The 18,856-nt window shown below is 38.0% G+C and overlaps 1 protein-coding gene across 3 annotated transcripts in view; it reads right to left on the bottom strand.

The window, feature by feature from the left end:
* The window catches only part of LOC138821376 (cell adhesion molecule-related/down-regulated by oncogenes-like), an 82,056-nt gene that overhangs the window by 5,320 nt on the left and 57,880 nt on the right, over nucleotides 1-18,856 (bottom strand). For all 3 annotated transcript variants that reach the window (XM_070013555.1, XM_070013553.1, XM_070013556.1), the window contains 6 exons: nucleotides 17,603-17,784; nucleotides 16,906-17,011; nucleotides 11,456-11,578; nucleotides 9,619-9,840; nucleotides 6,985-7,265; nucleotides 4,263-4,342 (listed from right to left, as the gene is read on the bottom strand). In XM_070013555.1, the coding sequence (XP_069869656.1) occupies nucleotides 4,263-4,342; nucleotides 6,985-7,265; nucleotides 9,619-9,840; nucleotides 11,456-11,578; nucleotides 16,906-17,011; nucleotides 17,603-17,784 (994 nt within the window). The remainder of the gene's footprint in view (nucleotides 1-4,262; nucleotides 4,343-6,984; nucleotides 7,266-9,618; nucleotides 9,841-11,455; nucleotides 11,579-16,905; nucleotides 17,012-17,602; nucleotides 17,785-18,856) is intronic.

The raw sequence follows: 18,856 nt of genomic DNA, 5'->3' as shown, positions 1-18,856 counted from the left end.
GAAAAGGTTCCAGCTAAGGAAATCCAGTGAGGCAGGCAGGCAGGCAGGCAGGCATTCATAACATACCACAAAGTCTGTAGAGTAAAATCAAACTTCCCCACAGTGCCACCCTCTCCTCTTGCTCATCTTTCAATTATTATTCCAATCATGCTTCCTCCAGTTTATACATCAACTCAGGCAATGTTTCTCCCCAGACAGCTATTGCTAAGCTATAGTGATTAAAAAAAGGGACTAAAGGTGGGTAATGACTTGCTTCCTAAAAGTCCACTCAAAGAAATACATTCACGTCTAAACCTGAGGAGGTAGAGAGAAAGGAAACTGGAGCAACAGGACCCAGTACAGGTGAGGGTCTGTGTAGGAAGGACGGTAAGGGAGACCTGAAGAGTGTTTGGGCAGCAATGGGACATGAAACATGAGTTTGATCGGGGCAACGTCACATCTAAAAGGGTGGGCCACACAAGACACTATTGGGTAAATCACTCATCACTGTAGTGTTTCCTAGCTCAGTGATTGCACCCAACTACCTAGATCCATCCTTGACTCTTCCTTCCACTACCCTCCCCTTCTAATTACTCTAATTTTTATTTTTGTTTCAATCTCCCAAACTTATCTACTGCTAAATTCTAAATCTCTCTAATTCTTCATGCTGTCTCCACATGTTCAACTACCCTAATTCACTATTTCTCATCTGGACGATTACAACTGCTATCCTAACTGTCCCCACACTGTTCCCCTCCTAGACTTCAACCCATTTATTCTTCGAATGGTATCCAGAGTGTTCTTAGAAACCAGCCTTCTCATGATGCTATCCTGAGGAAATCCTTCACTTACTCAACATGGTTCTGAGTGATGTGATTTCTCTCCCTTTTGACCTCTGCACCTTTCATTTCCTCAGTCCCTTCTACATCCACCTTCTTTAGATTCTCTGGGGCTTTACGCATTCTGCATTACTAGAGATTGGAATAAATAGATTTCTCTGCTGGGAAAGCTCCAAACCTATCCCTTCCTCTTTTACTTGATTTTACAAATTCTTCGGAGATTAGCAAAAAATGTCGTTGCTTAGAGAGGTCTTTCCTCTCTAACATACCCTCCTTGACTTTTCCTTTAAAGCATCTAACTTTAATTGTATATCCACAGTTCTGATTTATGTCATTTATGAGAAAGGTATGTCTTCTCCTAAACCAAACTCTAAGCGCCATGCAGGCAAGGGCATATCTCTCTGGCTCACTGCTATGTCTGCTGCATCCAGGTTAGCACTGGTAACTGTAGACCTTTGCCAACGTTTGCTGGGTGAATAAATAAATGAATTGTCTTTTTCCTTCTCACTCTCCTTATTTTACAGCTCTCTTTCTCTCCTCTTTTATTCTTTGGTGATATATCAAGGAAGTAAGTAAAAAAAATAGTAAGATATCTTATGAAAATGTATAATCACAGTAAAGATGCAGGAAATAAAAGTAAATTAAGTCTTAGATTAAATATATAAAAATAATCAGCCAGGTTATTGCCTCTGGATGATCTTACTTGTTTTTTAATCTGAACACTTGCATACAAATGTTCCTAAATCTCTATTTTAGTCTCCATCTACACCCTGACCCCAAGACCAGTGTGTATACAAAGGCCTTCCTTACAGTGATATCTACCTGGTCTCTTTCCTTCAATCTAAGCTATACATGCCTACCATTCATTGAGCAAAAACACGACTTTCTTCTCAGAAAACTTCACATGAATCAGGATGGATGTTACTAGGCCAGAGTTTCCTTTTGATTAATGTAAAAATCGCATACTCTTCTGCTGTTTATTACAAAAATAAGGTTTTTTCTGTTTTACATATAAAATTGTAAGATTCACCATGATTCTTTGAACTCTATTCATTATATTTCTCGCTCTGAGAACCATTACTAACTGTAGGCTTTCCGAAGGTAGGCTAGGGCTAAATCCTAGTACATGATCATACTCATACTTCCATACATACAAATGGCCACAAATTCAAGATGACAAAGGTTGCTTAAATGCTTTTAAGGAAATGGAGGGTATTTTTAGTAATAAGATGGTATTTTATCAAAGTCTACAATTAGATTATGGTGGGTGCAATTTTATATTACTTGGGACAATCTTTTCATTTTTTTTTTTCTAGAAAGGAAAGAGCCTCAGAGATGCTATATAACTTCACCAAATATCAGAGGTTTAAGAAGCAGCAAAGCCCAGTACTTCTTATTCTTAGACCAAAGGTCTTCTCATTATGCCATTCTAATATGTAGGGAGAGGCAACATCTGCTGATGGCCATGAGAACAATCTAGTTTGAATCCAGGGAAAACCATCTGTTATAAGGAATCCATCCGATCACTGACCAAGCATAGGAGCAGCTTGTGTTCATTAGCATGTTACCTAACCAAATGTGGTGATCTGTGACAAGCTCAGACATGGCTTCCATGTATGAACATTTTAAAATTGAAAGTCATTTGGAAATTAAATACCTAACAAGTAACTTTTTTTTTTTTTTTTGTCAGTCATGGGGTCTAATCTCTGGGCGGGGGCGCTATCCCTCAGCTCTTCAGCTCAAGGCTAGAGCTCTACCACTAGAGCCACAGATCCATTTCCAGCTTTTTCTGCTTATGTGGTGCTTAAGAATTGAACCCAGGGCCTCATGCATGCAAGGCAAGCACTCTACCACTAAGCCACCTTCCCAGCCCCAACATGTAAATTTTAATACATAAAACAGGGAGATGGTTCTAGATAATATAGGAATTTTTCAACAGGTTAAGTAAGTGCTAACAAAAAGTCTCTACAATTTCAACTTTTTGTCCAGACTGGCCTCAAACTGTGATCATCTAACATGGGGCCTTAGCACAGTTGGGATTCAGACATATCCCACCAAGCCTGGCCTATTTGTTGGCAAAAAGTCTTGGTAACTTTTTGCTTAAACCTCTATCTTTCTGATCTCTACTTCTCAAGTTGCTGAGATTATGGTGTGAGCCACAGTACCCAGCCAAAACAATGTACATTTAATTCTACAATTAACCAGATCTTTCTTGAAATTCTGGTGTGAATAACTCTCAGAGACAACTTGGTCTTTAAATTTATTTTTAAAATATAGTTCAAACCCTTTTTCAATCATGAAATATCCAAAGTGCAATCCATACTCCAAATATTTTCTGTACTAATGATGTCTTTTTAGGTATAGAATTAGAATCCAGTGTCATTATTATGCTGAGTAGTGAATCAAGATTTCTGACACAACTTTTAGAAGCTTAATAATCCTTTGGAATTCAAATAACAAGTGGTAGCATAAAAAGCTTTCTATGTGTTGAAGTTTATTTGTTTTTTGTTTTTATTTTGTCTGTTTTTTTAATGTTTTTTTGGGGGGGTCCGGTCGTGGGGCCTGAACTCTGGGCCTGGGTACTGTCCCTCAGCTCTTCAGTTCAAGGCTAGCGCTCTACCACTTGAGCCACAGTGCCACTTCCGGCTTTTTTCTTTTTGCTTATGTGGTGCTGAGGAATCGAACCCAGGGCCTCATGCATGCCAGGCAAGCGCTCTACCACTGAGCCACCTTCCCAGCCCATCTGTTTGTTCTTTTGAGATGGGTTCTCACTATGTAGTCCAGGCTGGCTTTAAACTCACCATGTAGCCTGGGCTGGCCTCAAACTGGTGATCCTTTTGTGTCAGCCTCCTGGGTGCTAGGATGGTACCACTGTATCTAGTTTCTCCATGTGAAAATTGAAATACATACATTCCTCTATATAATTCTATCCTGTATCAAATACTGGGTCTATATCACTTTAAAATTTAAAATAAATAATTAAAAATCAGCAAGGTTTTGCTACTTAACCCTAAGCTTTTAGCAATTAAAATGAATAATCTAGTTAAAAAAAATCAGTAATGTTACTATGAAAATATTATGTACACGGGAGTTGTGGAGTTTTTTTCCTTAGAGGTCAAACATAGGCTCATTTATTAATATCCCAACACATAGAGTGGAAAATAATAGGTAAGAAAAGATTATGGCAGTATGTAGAGAATGATTCTTCCTTTGAATATCATTTCCATGAGCAACAAAGCCTTAAATATTGTCAGGCTATGTGTAAAGAAAGCCAGGCAGAGAAAGAACAAAATTATAAAGCAGAAAGTAACAATGGCCCTGAATTTAAGACTGCAAGTATCTTATACCTTAGGCAGCATTTTAAGACTTTCCTTTGCCGCAGGAAAAGAACAGGAAGGAAAACATATGCCTTATGCCACTTTGTTCTGGTACATATTGACATACCTATTGTTGTTTCGACAATTTCGACAGTTAACACATTCCAGAGGGTCAATCTGAGGGACTGCTGTGTACACTCCTCCACCCTAGTCAGGAAGGAAATGTGAGAGAGAGAGAGAGAGAGAACACAAGCTGAATGTCATAGACCACTGGCCAATGAATCACAAATACATGTCCATAATCAATAAGTTCATGGTACATTTTAACCAACTCTCTGAGCAATGCTATACTTCTTATTTATTCTTCACAATATTAAACTGTACTCCAAACACTTTACTACCCTCTTTTTCATGCATTTCGGTCCTAGAGAAAGGCAAATAAACGAAGGGAGGAGGTTAGTCATTTCCCTTTAGAGGTTCAAATCTACTGGCTCCCAAAATACAGCACAGATCATAACCTCTTATTCATTTTTTTTCTTCCTCAGCAGTCATGGAAAAATGTGATGTGATGCTAGTTGGGAGTGACAGGGCGTGAAGTCTGTTAGTATGATGTCACAAACTCATCTCATCTTCATTTTCCTGTAATTATTTCGATTAGTTCTGTTCACTTGACTACACTAAGGTTTAAGACATGTCATATTTTTCCAGATGGAGTTGATTCTCAGCCAGCAGTGACTTGGAGGGCAGTATTAATATTTTGCTGTTGCTTTTGGCGGAAACTGCCTAGCCATTAAAGAAAATGCCCAGATTAACACATACCTCATTGTAAAGTGCTCACTTGATATACAGAATGGCAAATATGAAGTTAAAACCTGAACTGGCCTCAGAGTCAAAGTTCTGCTTGCTGGTGACAAAGAGCAGAAGTGAATTTGATAAGGGTGTGAGAGTTGTCCCACTGCACCCTGACCAGAGGCAGGCCTTCAAGGTTAGGAAAAGTTCAGGCGATTGTTTTCCCTGGAATACTTTCCATTTCCATTCATCTCCTAACAAGAGCCAGAATCGGAGCAAACCAAAAGACTGAAATTTGCTCTAGCATTTCTGATCCATGGAGAGAAAGAGTATTCCTATACTATATCAATCAGTGAGGGCAGGCTCTAAAGGCTCAGAGAATGAAGAATAAACCCATCTAGCAAGATGGTATATTTATTCCAGCCAGTGAAAGTTAATTCAATGATTTTAATGATCACTGGCACTTGAAAAAAAATGTCCTCATTTTCTCCCACCCAGGAGAGAAGAGTAAGAAAATGAATGGGTTAAAATCACAGATAAGTTCTAAAGTTATATACCTAATAGGGCAACGATTATTGAAATAGCAAGGCATTGTTCAGAAAACACAAAATTCTCTGTTCAAAACAAACATTAGTCTTACTTTGCCTTCTTATGAAACGGCATGTACTATTCAAACCTTAAAGTTTTCTCCCTGACCTTTTCCGATAAATGTTAGTAGTAGAATTGGTGACCAAAAAAAAAGATTAGAAAGTCTTCTCCACAAAATAATGAAACCATCATTCTCCTTTGGTGATGAGATACATTAAAGCAAATTAGATATTTTTTGTATAACATACAAAAACTCAGTCACATAAAAGCCATAGGTTTCTAGCTTTATGATATAAATCCTTGTATTACAGTTTTGTTTTCCTAAGGCAATATTTTCATAAAATTTATTTATTATCATAAATATTTATTATTATAAAATTACAAAATTTATTAAAATTGAGATTAAAAAATCAACTGTAAGCTTCTAATTGTGGGTGAAGGCAAGTTTCTCTGAAGTCAGAACAATGGCAGAAACTAAATGTTTAATTCAACCAACTAAACAAATTATCTATGGTAAAAAAAATAAAAAGAGTATAATTAACTTCCTAGTACAGAAAAACCTTAAACAGGTATAAACCTAAAATATATAGTTATTCTAGTCTCATTTCAAAATAAATAGTGAGTTATCTCTAAAATCAAGGAGTTTTTAAAGGGATTGCCTTTCCTTGTGGCAGCTAAAGAATACTAGCATTCTAAAATTGTACAAAACCACTACAACAAAACACACTGTGAAAAACAAACTCAACACGTCTAGACTTCACAATCTGGTAGTTTACAGGGATGTTTTGCATGGTCTACATAACACTGCCAAAACTCTGGGTTTTAGGGTTGTCGCTCAATGGTGTAACACTTGCCTACCATGTGGCCTGGCCTGGGTTTGACACTCAGTATAGGGAAAAACAAAAACAAAAACTGGGTTAGATCCCAGCATGTATACATCTGGTAATTTCACCTAGAATTATAGATGTTTTGAAGAATCAGAAAACATAATGATACTGGTCTTCTACCCTGCATGGCAACAGTAGGTACTGCATTCTAGCTGCTTCTTTCATAGGGTAACAATATAGCATGCTGCTCTCTTCCAATGCTTTTGTTCCCAGCTTGCTGTAATCAAGTTTCCCCATCAGCTAGACTTCTCAGCATTTGGGTTTTTAGAATGAAATCCACATAAATAAAATGTCAAGCATCTGGTCTGGGCTAGTGGTATTTCTTCTTCATCATGACAAGAACTCTGGACCTGTTTTTCAGTGGGATTCCATTTCGATGTTAAATAATTTAAAAAATAGACACCAGGCTAACAAATGTAACTATTACCTAATGAGAGCAGAATAATCAAGATTGCTCTGTTCAGGTGCTCGTAGTGCTAAATACCATTTGCATCCCTGTGAACCTGTAAGGTTTCTCCATTGAAGAAAGTCAAGTCTGCTGACCCTTAGCAGAGCAAAGCTATTATTTATAATCAAGTCTCTTACATTCACTAGATGATGAGAATGTTCAAACTCCATGTGCGTTCTTGTTAGCGAGTTTGTGTGTGCAGAATAAAGCCCTCCATTTAAATTCCCATTCAGGATTCCATTGACTCCATTAGGGACCTTGTGGTGGAGATGGGAGCAGCCATTACTGAGGTTGCCATTGCCTAGGAAGCCTCCATGGACATTCCCATTGATCCGATTTGTGGGTGAGAGAGTGGTATATTCCACCATCTGTCCATTGATATCTGACCCTTGGTAGAGATATCCTGGTGGGTCATATTCTGTTAAGAGAACAAAAGAAATACAAAGTCAAATACTGAAATAACCTCCTTGCTAAGGAAGTTCTATTAATGAAACCCCTAAGAAATTACAAATAGGATTACTTTTTTTAAAAGCATTCTAGGGCTGGGAAGGTGGCTCAGTGGAAGAGTGCTTGCCTGGTATGCATAAGGCCCTGGGTTCCATTCCTTAGTACCATATAAACAGAAAAAGCTGGAAGTGGTACTGTGGCTCAGGTGGTTAGCTCTTCTTAACTGAAGAGCTGAGGGACAGCGCCCAGGCCCAGAGTTCAAGCCCCATGACCAAAAAAAAAGAGAAGGCATTCTAAAAAATCTTCCAGCAGTTTTAATAAAGTTACTCTGGTGTTTTTTCTTGACAATGGGGAGGAACCTTGAGTCTGTTATGACTGTTAATAGAAGAAAAATTAACCATAGAAAAACAGTCAATAGGGGCTGGGAAAGTGGCTCAGTGGTAGAGCGCTTGCCTTGCATGCGTGAGGCCCTGGGTTCAATTCCTCAGCACCACATAAGCAAAAAGAAAAAAGCCGGAAGTGGTGCTGTGGCTCAAGTGGTAGAGTGCTAGCCTTGAGCTGAAGAGCTGAGGGACAGCACCTAGGCCCAGAGTTCAGGCCTCACAACTGGACACCCCCCCCCAAAAAAAAAAACAGTCAGTAGAGAACGAATAAACTGTAAGTAGACAATATCCAACTACTGGCAATGCTAAGAAAAAGTGCTTCAATTCCTACACACTTCAAAGAACTGACAAAAGACTCTGTTGAACAACTACAAAAGATTAGCTTTAGGTAGCATAGTTTGAGCAGCAATAAATGACACTCTTAAGTAAGAGGAGAGTGCCATGTTCATTCACTAATGATATGTTCAGGGAGCTCTTTAGTCATTACAACCCTCTGGAAGGTGGTGTGCTATCAAAGGCAAAGAACTAGTCTATTTCCTTATATTAAAAGCATTTAAATACATTCTGATTTCCAGAGGTACAACTATCAGATAGATAAGAAATCCTTTGGAAATTACAATATATAAAATGTACAGGATTTGTTGTCAGGGTTCTGATAAATTCTTCAAAGGTATTAGCAACCACCACGCCTGGCCCTTCTCTCTTCCTCCCATGCTTTTCTCAACAGGTGTGTAATTGTCAGAATATCTGCCTATCTTCTCCATTAGCTTATGTCCTTTGAGAGAGCAAGGCGCATTTTTACTTTATTTATCATCAAAGTCCAGCAAAGTGTCTGGACATACAGAAGAAAACCTTCCTGGAATGAGTGAACAATCTTACAGAAATTTTCCATTTAAAATCATATTTTCAGTGGGATTGGAGGTGTGGCTCAGGCAATACAACATCAGCCAATGAGTGAAAATATCAGAGACCAAGTTAGAGTCCCAGTCTCAAAAAACTTTTTAAAATCATTTATCAGATCTCTAAGAAGAACAACTTTAACTAGATTCATCTTGCTCAGGAAACAACATTAATACTTTTAATGATTCTCCTAATGATTCATTAAGCAATTATAAGCCTTTCAGCCTGACACCAACACCTCTCTTTCCATCGACCTTTTGGAAGCATCACCAAAGCACAACACATCACTATTTCTCTTGAACTATTAAACACATGTAGAACTGATAGAAGCCACTTCTGGCATTCTCTTGCATTTCTCTTATTCTTTATTCTGGGGTCAAAGGGAAACCAAATAACCTTCTCATTGAAGTAGGAAAAAAAAAATCCCACCTTGATTTGACTATCCTACTATATAATAGTTGTAGTGACAGGAAAGGTAGATTATTAGTGTCAAAACAGTGCTACCATGCCCCCTGCAAGCACACCTGTGTAGATACACTTGCAGAGCATACAGTGGATACAAGGATGGAACTGTTTGTTTTTCTAGCTGTGTCACTCAGGGACAGTAGCTTAGCAACATCTTCATTACTTTACTGTGTTCCTTTCCATCAGGCAATTTCTATCCCCTGTTAACCTTGACCAGATTCCACCAGCATGGAGATGTTCCTAGGTGACTACAGAGCTCACACCTCAAGAACTCATCCACTTTGGTGGTCTGACAAAGCCAGACTGTCCCAGTACCTAGTCAGCTATTTACTTAGAGACCTGTTTAGTTGGGGCGTTTTAGTGTTTGTTTCTACTGGGCAATTTAATTCGATGCTCCACTTCCTTTGGCTGACAGAATTATTTTCAAGTTATTTCCTTGGAATGAAGAGTATCAGACAGGTTTCATACCATGGTCCCTAGTACAAGAAAGTGTTAGGGATCCATATTTATTCTGACAGTAAATTTTTTTTCTACTCCTCATTAGAAAATACAAGGTGATATTTATGAATGGCTCACTCTGTATGGCGTTCTGTTGGCGACTCTTCCACAAGCACATTGCAATGAAGACCATGAGAATGAGAACCATGACGCCCAGCACACAGCCAACAATCAGGTACAACATGTCACTGCTTCTGGCAGGGTTGGTTGCAGGCCCAATATTTCCTCCGCTTCCAGAGGAATTGGGAGGGGTACTCAAGTCCTTCACAGGATACTCAGAAGCTCCAGGAACACGTTTCACTAGTTAAGTATATAAAGAAAACCATGATGTCAGGATGAATACAGAGTCTGTGAGACAGTTTCCTCTCAGAAGGAGGTCTGGCTTAGGAATGTGAACCAGTCTGTTTACACTCCTTCCTGAGACGATCTGATCAACAATGACTCACAAAGATGGCTCCAAAGCTTAAAACTGGAGGGTACCTTAGTTTTAGTCCACAGATTTTAGAGCAATAATAAAAGCAAAGAAACAATATACACTTGGTCTAACCCTAGTCTACTGCTTAATTGTATTTATAGAGACTCCCAAGCAGCTGAAATAAAATAAGCAACGGAATGAAATCTCTCCATCTGATACATTTCGTAGCAAGCCCCAGCATTACATATTCTAGACTCCTACTGTGTATTAAAATAACAACCAATACCAGAAGATATGGCTGTAAACTATCAGTACAACTATATATGATTCCCAAAACTGCATGTATAATATTTGGCATATTCCTCAAAGCCAAGACTTTTGAAGGTCACATATTTGGGCAACTGGGCAATTCAAATTCCAAAATCTACTTAACAAGTGGAACTCAAATCCTATTCTCTCTCTTCCCCAAATACATGTTCCTACTGTTCTTCTACATGTTACTTGAAAGCTGCAGGGTGAGGTTCTAGCCTAGTCCCTGAAACCACACTGCTTAGATTTGAACTCAGCTCCATCTGCAACCAGCCATCTACTTTTTACCTCCATAAACCCCAGTTTTGACATTTGGGAAATGAGGACAGTAAAAAGAATTCTATCAGCAGTTTGTCTTCTCCCAAACTCATGTTGCAATCTAACTGTTGTTATGAAAGCCTTAAGAAGGAGACCTCAGAGAGGTTGGTTAAGTCATAACCACTCTAGACGATATGTCAGATTATAAAATTCTAAGGTCAAACCTAAGGAAATCAAAAAGTTTCTGAGGCAAATGGGTCTTCTACATCCCACATGATTACTCGTGAGTAAATCCTTCGGAATGATTCACTATTTATTCTTCATTCTTCTTTAATACTCATGTTAAGTTTTGTTAGTATCATAATTCTCAAAATCTCAGCAAGTAGTCAACAAATATTTCTACTCCCTTCATGGAGACAAAGAGAAGGAAGATGATTTACTGAATCACAAAGAAATGAATGAAAAGGATTAGTTCTTTTTTTTTTTTTTTGTCGGTCGTGGGGCTTGAACTCTGGGCCTGGGCGTTGTCCCTCAGCTCTTCAGCTCAAGGCGAGCGCTCTACCACTTGAGCTACAGCGCCACTTCCGGTTTTCTGGTGGTTTATTGGAGATAGGAGTCTCACGGTCTTTCTTGCCCGGGCTGGCTTTGAACCGCGATCCTCAGATCTCAGCCTCCTGAGTAGCTAGGATTACAGGCGTGAGCCACCAGCGCCCGGCTAAGGATTAGTTCTTATGCAGACAATTTTTCAGACATGTTCTAGAGTCCACACATTAAACTTCTGTGGGTATAGTCTGAATGCACAAATCCAGCCAATGGTCCAAAGAAGAAATTTCCTTAGGGAGACACATCAACAGTCTGAAGAAGTAATGCAGAGATTAGAATTCCAGCTCTGGACTAGGAAGAAACCATAGATTCGCAACCTTCTGAAATTACCTTTTGTTTCACAGATCATCACGTTGCTGAACTCACTCTCTCCACCTTCATTAAAGCACTGCATTTTGATGTCATAAGAAGTTTCTGGCTGCAGATGACCAATCATGTGCCACTGCTTTGAACCTAGAAAAGAGAAATAAAACCCAGGCTTCACACATCACACAACGTAAATGACAAAGTCAAGGTAATTACTCCATAGGAACAACATCCATCATCATCTATGTAGTGTTGATGGGATAAAGACGTATTTCCTCTAAGCATTGTGTGTGTGTGTGTGTGTGTGTGTGTGTGTGTGTGTTGCTCAGAATCTACAAAAAAGCAAATTCCACTAGGAGACACTTAGCTTCTGCTCCCAGTGCTACAGAGCTCAGTGGGTCTTTGAGTCAGGGTCTCCCAGTCACATGAGTATATAACAGAACGATTCTGTTATCCATGGCACACAGCCAACATTTCATTTAGAAACACTCCCAAACCGAGCACTCTCCATTTTCACTTCCATGGACTTGTGACCAACTTTCATAAACAGGGACAGTTTTTTTTTTTTTGCCAGATTTAATTAACTCTTCAAGCACTCTTAATCCCTCTTCGAAAACAAGTCTTCAAACTGTTTCTACTGTTTCTTAGAAATTCAAGTATACCACCAGCTGATTTAAGAATTAATTAAAGAGGGAGAAAACAAAACAAAACCACACGCCTAAGTCAAATCTACTTGGCTGGCAGGACCAGTATCACAGGCTCCTTTCTAATCCAACACAGACAAAAACATTTCAACCCCCTTTCCACATCACCAGCACAAAACCCCTCACTTACACCAACTCCTATTTTATAAGGGAGAAAAAAAAAATCTGCTTGTTTTAGGATCAAGGGTCTCTACAAGGCTCAAGAAGGGAGGAATTCTATGCCTCATTTATAAAATGTTAAAAGATCCTCCTCCCACCACCATTTTTTTTTAAATTAAAAAACTGGTTGAAACCAGTATAGGCCTATTTCTAAAAATCCTTCCCCCAAGACTTCTATTTTTACTCTAGCCTTAGGTCTTTCCTAACCTGGTCCTACACTCACCTACTATAAACATGCTCTTGAATAATTACTCCACTAGACTTGAAATTTTCCTTTCATAGTACTAATAAAAATGAAATTTAAACTAGGCTTCTGATCTGTTACCAAGAGAAAATAGTTAAATAAATATATATATGTATATATATATATATATATATTGTCAGATTCATATTCCAGTATTATAACAATTCTTCTAGTGGGTAAAATTGCAGTATATATCAGCCAAGAGAAGACATCGATAAATAAAACAACTAAGTACATTACTAGGCTTAAAAGCAATTAATCCACATATAGCTTCTGCTAAACAAGCAATTATTTCCCCAAAGGACATTCTAGAAAAAGGTCTTACCACAGAAAGAACCAAAAGTACAGATGTAAAACAACATAATAAGCTTTCTTATTTTGACTCATTTGGAACCTTTTAACTTTATATGATAAAAGTATTCAACACAAGGGCTGGGAAGGTGGCTCAGTGGTAGAGCGCTTGCCTTGCATGCATGAGGCCCTGGGTTCGATTCCTCAGCACCACATAAGCAAAAAGAAAAAAGCTGGAAGTGGGGCTGTGGCTCAAGTGGTAGAGCACTAGCCTTGAGCTGAAGAGCTGAGGGACAGTGCCCAGGCCCAGAGTTCAGGCCCCACGACCGGACCCCCCCCCCAAAAAGTATTCAACACAAAAGCATTGGTATGCTGGAAACATTTATTGTTTACCTAAACATAGGACTTAATTTAGAAGATGGAATAACTTAAATAACTGTTCTTTTACTGCATTCTTTTATAACTGTTTCATTTTTTGAAAGTTATAATTTGGAATCAATACATATAAGTATACTAAAAACTTTAAAAAATATTTTAGGTACAAAGAATGAATATTTTTGTTCCTAGGAATAGACCAATAGTTTCAACTGCCACAAAAAGAATTTCAAATGCATAAATGTGAAAATAAGGAATAAGCAAATTATACAGCACAGTGAAGCCCACTTAAACATCTTAACTACTCAGTGTATTGCATTTATAAACACATTCCCTGTGAATCATAGGCAAAATTCACATCTGTAGACACTACTACTAGATACAACAGGACTGTTACATGAATTTTCAAGTCCCAAGCTCAGTATTCAAATCACCGGTGTTAAAAGTTCAAAGATTTTCCTAGACAACATAGTTTAAAGACTGTTTATAAGTGGTAAACCCTAGAGTATAACTAGGAAGGGGTGGGGGGAGAGACAGACAAAGAGACAACAAATGAGACCCGTTATTTGTTTTATTTATATTCACCTCATTTAGAACCATTTTATGACAAATGTTTAACTACTGTCAAAATTTAAAAAAAAATTCTGACACCTTCACTTCTTTTAAGTCAGGTAAACTAAAATGAAGACTTGCATAGGGCTAAAATGCAGCCCAGTCATAAAAATTACTTTTATATTTCCTTTTAATTTTATTTTTTCTATTTAAAAATATATTATTTATTTTATTATTAGTGTATGGATATTACTTGTACAAAGGGTTTTCATAGTGTTATTTCCATACATGTATATATAATGGGATTTCGCCGTGTTATTTCCATACATGTATATATAATGTATTTTGACCCAATTTACGGTGTTCCCATGTCCCTTTCATGTTCCTTCTAGTCATTTCTCTGGCTCAAGACCTTGATTTTTTTTTTAATTGTAAAAATACTGTACAGAGGGGTTACAATTACATGGGCAAGATAATGAGTACATTTCTTATCAAGAATTGTAGCCTCTTCCTTTGTTTCCCCTTCCCATCCCATTCTCCCCCCCTCCCCGCCCGCCCCTCCACACAACCCTCCTCCCCCACCAAAGTTGTAAAGTTCATTTTCGACATAACAACTTGTACGTCTCATTGTTGCAATGGGTCCACCTGTATCCCTATTTAAATGATTTGTTTTTTCCCTTCCCCTCCACAAATTATAACAACATCAAATACAGTGAAATCAGGGGTTATACCATGGGGGAGGGACATACAAAGCAACAAAGAAATAATCTTATAAATGTGTTAGAAACAATCACCTGAAAGAAAAAAACATTTGAATACATATCTTAGGGTTCATTTCCCTAACATCAACTTACCTGACCTTTTCTGCTTGACTCAGACATATACTAGTTATTGCAAATAAGGGAAACCATGGACCTTGATTTTTAAGAGCACAAAAGAGCTTACTCATTAAAAATTATGGCAGGAGAGAAGCAACCCTTACCCCATTCAAAACTATTTACTGAATACCTACTATGTCCCCAGTATAAAAACTCAGATCATAGACTTGTCACACTACAAAAATTATTCCATTGACTAAACATGAAAAAAATAACCTAAAATAAACAAAAAAACCCATAATACTTAGGAAAATATGGCACAGCATATTTAAGGTAAATTATTTTAACAAAAACCAAATGAGGTATGTGATGTCAACAAGTCATATGGAAACTTATCTTGGCCCACAGCAACTTTTTGACATGATCTATTACATTTTTTTTTCCCCAGCTGGAAATTAACCCAGGGCCTCCCACATGCTGAGCACTGCTCTACCACCGAGCTACACACCCAGCCAAGACATGGAATATTTCAAAGAAGCAGAATCTTGGAGTGAATAAAAGACCTTGGAGGGTATCTTTCTTTCAAAGCAAGAATCTCATCCAAACTATTACTAAGAATTACACATCTAGCTTCTACTGAATACTTCCAAAATTAGAATCTATTGCTCTATGAGGAAACCTAGATATCTATGTTAGAAATTTCTTCTTTCCATTATTTCCTTGTACCTTTCTCCAATGGATTTAGCTCCTCTTCCACATAATTGTCCTTAAATATTTGAAGACAGCTATCTTGTTTCTGTTGTCTTTTTTCCACCCTGATCATTACTAGACATTTACACTGCTCTTTGGGGACTCCAATCAGATTCATTCATTCATCCACTCATTTGTTCATTCAGTGCTGAACACCTCACCATTAAAGAGGATGGGGATGCAGTAATGGAAAAGAAAAAAGTTCCAGGCCCACAGGAAGTGAACACAAGAAGGAGAGACAATAGTTAGGTAAAGAATTTCAAGTATTCACTCTCATACATTTGATTCTACAAAGTAAACATAAAGGGCTCACTTTTGGGTGGAACTTCAGGGAAAATTTGTCTAAGGAAGTGACATTTAAGCCCTCAAAAGAACTAAATGGTCGTACCTACATAAAATGTTAGGACAGGGGTACAGTAAGTGCCAGGAACTACTATGTACCAAGGTCTTGAGGTAGAAAAGCAAAAACAAAAACAAAACAACAATGTAATCTTGGTGCAGGAGGAATCTGAAAGAAAACTGGTATAACCAGTCCCCAATGAGGAAGGTATAGGAGATGCAGCTGGGGGGTGGGGGGTGGGATAATAGGGGCCAGCTAGGATGCAGAGTCATTGGACCATATGCAAAACTCTGGATTATAAATGGGGATCATGTCTGTAATACTAGCAACTCAGGAGACTGAGATCTGAGGATCAAAATTTATAGCCAGCAGGAAATATATAGCCAGGACTTTTCTGGAAAGTCCATAAAACTCTTATCTCCAATTAAACATCAAAAAGCTAGAAGTGGAGCTGTGGGTTCAAATGGTAGAGCACTAGCCTGGAGGAGAAAAGTTCAGGAACAGTGCCCAGACCCCTGAGTTCAAGCCCATGTCCAGCATGAAAAAAAATAAAGAAAACAAAGAATAAATTCTGGATTCTATTTTAAATGCAGTAGAAATCACCTTTTGCTATCTTGAATGCTTTCTTTATTCTCTACAAGAGATTCCAATTTCTACCATAGATGTCAAGGAAAACAGTTTTAATGAGATATTACTGTTAATCATATCTAGAAGTTCAAATTAAGTTTTAAACTTAGTTCATTGGTCATTTAAAGATGACAGAAACCAGGAATGAATGAAGTCATATAGTCAGTGTACATATGTGAAAATAAAACTAGGGAACCTGAGGAGATGCAAAGGGTTGGGACCGATGGAGAAGAATGATGCATAGGGTGACATTGATCAAAATACATTGCCCTTATACAGTGACAGGTTGAAGTGAAACCCTTTGCACAACTATAAAAATGAAATTGAAAAGAAAAAAGAAATCCAAACATTTTTCAGACGGACTTATGATGAAGCATTACTGACCCTTCTTCCCATACTTTTGTAAATGTCTCTATGACAAAAATGTAGGCTAACACTACAGTTAAACTGGAAACAAAATTGGCTTTCTTTGAGACAAACTCAATAGGGTTAATGCATATAGCATTTCATTCCTCCCCCCTTTATCTTAGCTGTGATGATGTATTTCATAATGCTTACAAACCCTGTTCTCCAGAGCCCCTTTGTGAGGACCCCCGCTTGCTGAGGGGACTCACCTTCAACCACATCCCTCTTGTAGTCACTGTCATTGTCACTGTCCGTTGGTCGGTAGTAGATATAAAATCCTTGAATGGGAGTGTTATTGTTACTTGATGGAATGTACTAAAAAACAGAAGTAAAAACTTGTCAAAACAAAAACTGTACTCACTACCTGACTCATGTAATTGTAATCCCTCTATACATCACCTGTATAAGAATAATAAATTAATTATAAGAAAAAATTTTTTAAAACCCAAAAGTAATAATATTTTTTCTATAGTGACATGGTCTTGGCTTCATTTTGTAAGCATATTTAATGGCCATTTTTAACTTCATTCAAAGATATTTAAGGGTAGTAAGGGCATTTTCTTTTACGGCAGGGTTAAACAAAAATAAAGAAGTATTTTTGTGAATAAATAAAATACTAGAGTATATACTTTACTAGCTTCAAAGATAAACATCTACTTGGTTCATAATGAATAAGCCACAAAATGGCAATTAAGTTAACAGCATTTGGATAAGAGTAGAGGAAACAATAATTGTATTTTTTAACTTGCCCCCTTTTAAACATGTGCTTTTGGATACATTGATACCCTTCTACTTTGGCTCAATGAAAAGTTCAATAATTGGTTGTTCATATCATTTCATGAGAATATGAAGTTGTTGATGTGACCAAGCCAGAAAGAATTCCCATTAGAAAACAAGTTTACGTACCGTCCATTTCAGCATGATCTGGGTATCACTGACAGCCTCTGTGTATGCAATGTGCGGTCCAGTTATGGGACGGTTGGAAAAACGATTGGGGAAACCAGCCACCTGGTAAGGCCGGGATGCTGAACTCCGAAAACTCTCGCCGTAATGGTTGATAGCAATGACCCTAAATTTGTATGTTGAACCTTTAGGAGGAAAACAAACACACACAAAACCCCTCACATTATTATAAAAAGCTATAATCATGACTGGTGATATAGCTCCATGATAGAGCACTTGCCTGGCATGTGCAAGGTCTCAGATTTGATTTTTAGCACAGGAAAAAAGAAAGAAGCTACACTATGATATATGATGGTAGGATATGAAACTATGATAATTATGTTTATATTTCTCTTACATACTCTCCTACAGCCAATGGATTTGAACCTACTTGCTAACTTCAATCAACTGGGAGTGGCTGTTCAATGCTTTGTGTTCAAGACCTTAAAGGAAATAAATGCTATGTAAGATGAATGGTACACATGGAAGGCACAGGGACAGAATAGGAAAGAGAACATTCATTCTTTTTGCTATTCCATTCCAAATCATAATTTGAAGTAGTTTGAAGTATCTGTCTCTAAAACTAGGTTCTTTTCACTTTGAAAGAAACAACTGGAGTGAAGTTTAATGTGTTGACTACATGTATCAAGAGGCACAGCAAGGGTGGTAGCAGTCACCATCCTGATTCCAAAGAGGACTATGAGGAATCAGATTTAAACGATAACACAAGGAATTAATTCGGCTTAGACATTAAGAACTACAGAAAGGCTACAGACAATTCTTGAAAAATCTAAAGAATAGGGCTGGGAAGGTGGCTTAGTGGTAGAGCGCTTGCCTTGCATGCCTGAGGCCCTGGGTTCGATTCCTCAGCACCACATAAGCAAAAAGAAAAAAAAAGTGGTGCAGTAGCTCAAGTGGTAGAGCACTAGCCTTGAGCTGAAGAGCTGAGGGACAGTGCCCAGGCCCAGAGTTCAGGCCCCACGACTGCACCCAAAAACAAAAACAAAAAAAGAAAAGCCTAAAGAATAAATTAAAAATACTAAAGGAAGTTTCCTTGTCACTAGGCTTCTGAAGACATTGTCTGTCGATATCATGTTACTTCATTTCACCTACATTTAAAACTTCTGCCTTCATTCTCCCACCATACCTAGGCTTCCCATATTTCTCTTGTTATCTGGTTACTTGGCTAGAAAAACACAGGCCTTGGCTAGTAGCATA

This window comes from Dipodomys merriami, unplaced genomic scaffold, assembly GCF_024711535.1.
Source record: "Dipodomys merriami isolate MVZ:Mamm:240054 unplaced genomic scaffold, mDipMer1.0.p SCAF_91, whole genome shotgun sequence".
Classification (NCBI taxonomy): Eukaryota; Metazoa; Chordata; class Mammalia; order Rodentia; family Heteromyidae; genus Dipodomys; species Dipodomys merriami.
The sequence above is the reverse complement of the archived record's forward strand: the minus strand, read 5'-3'. Positions and strand labels throughout refer to the sequence as shown.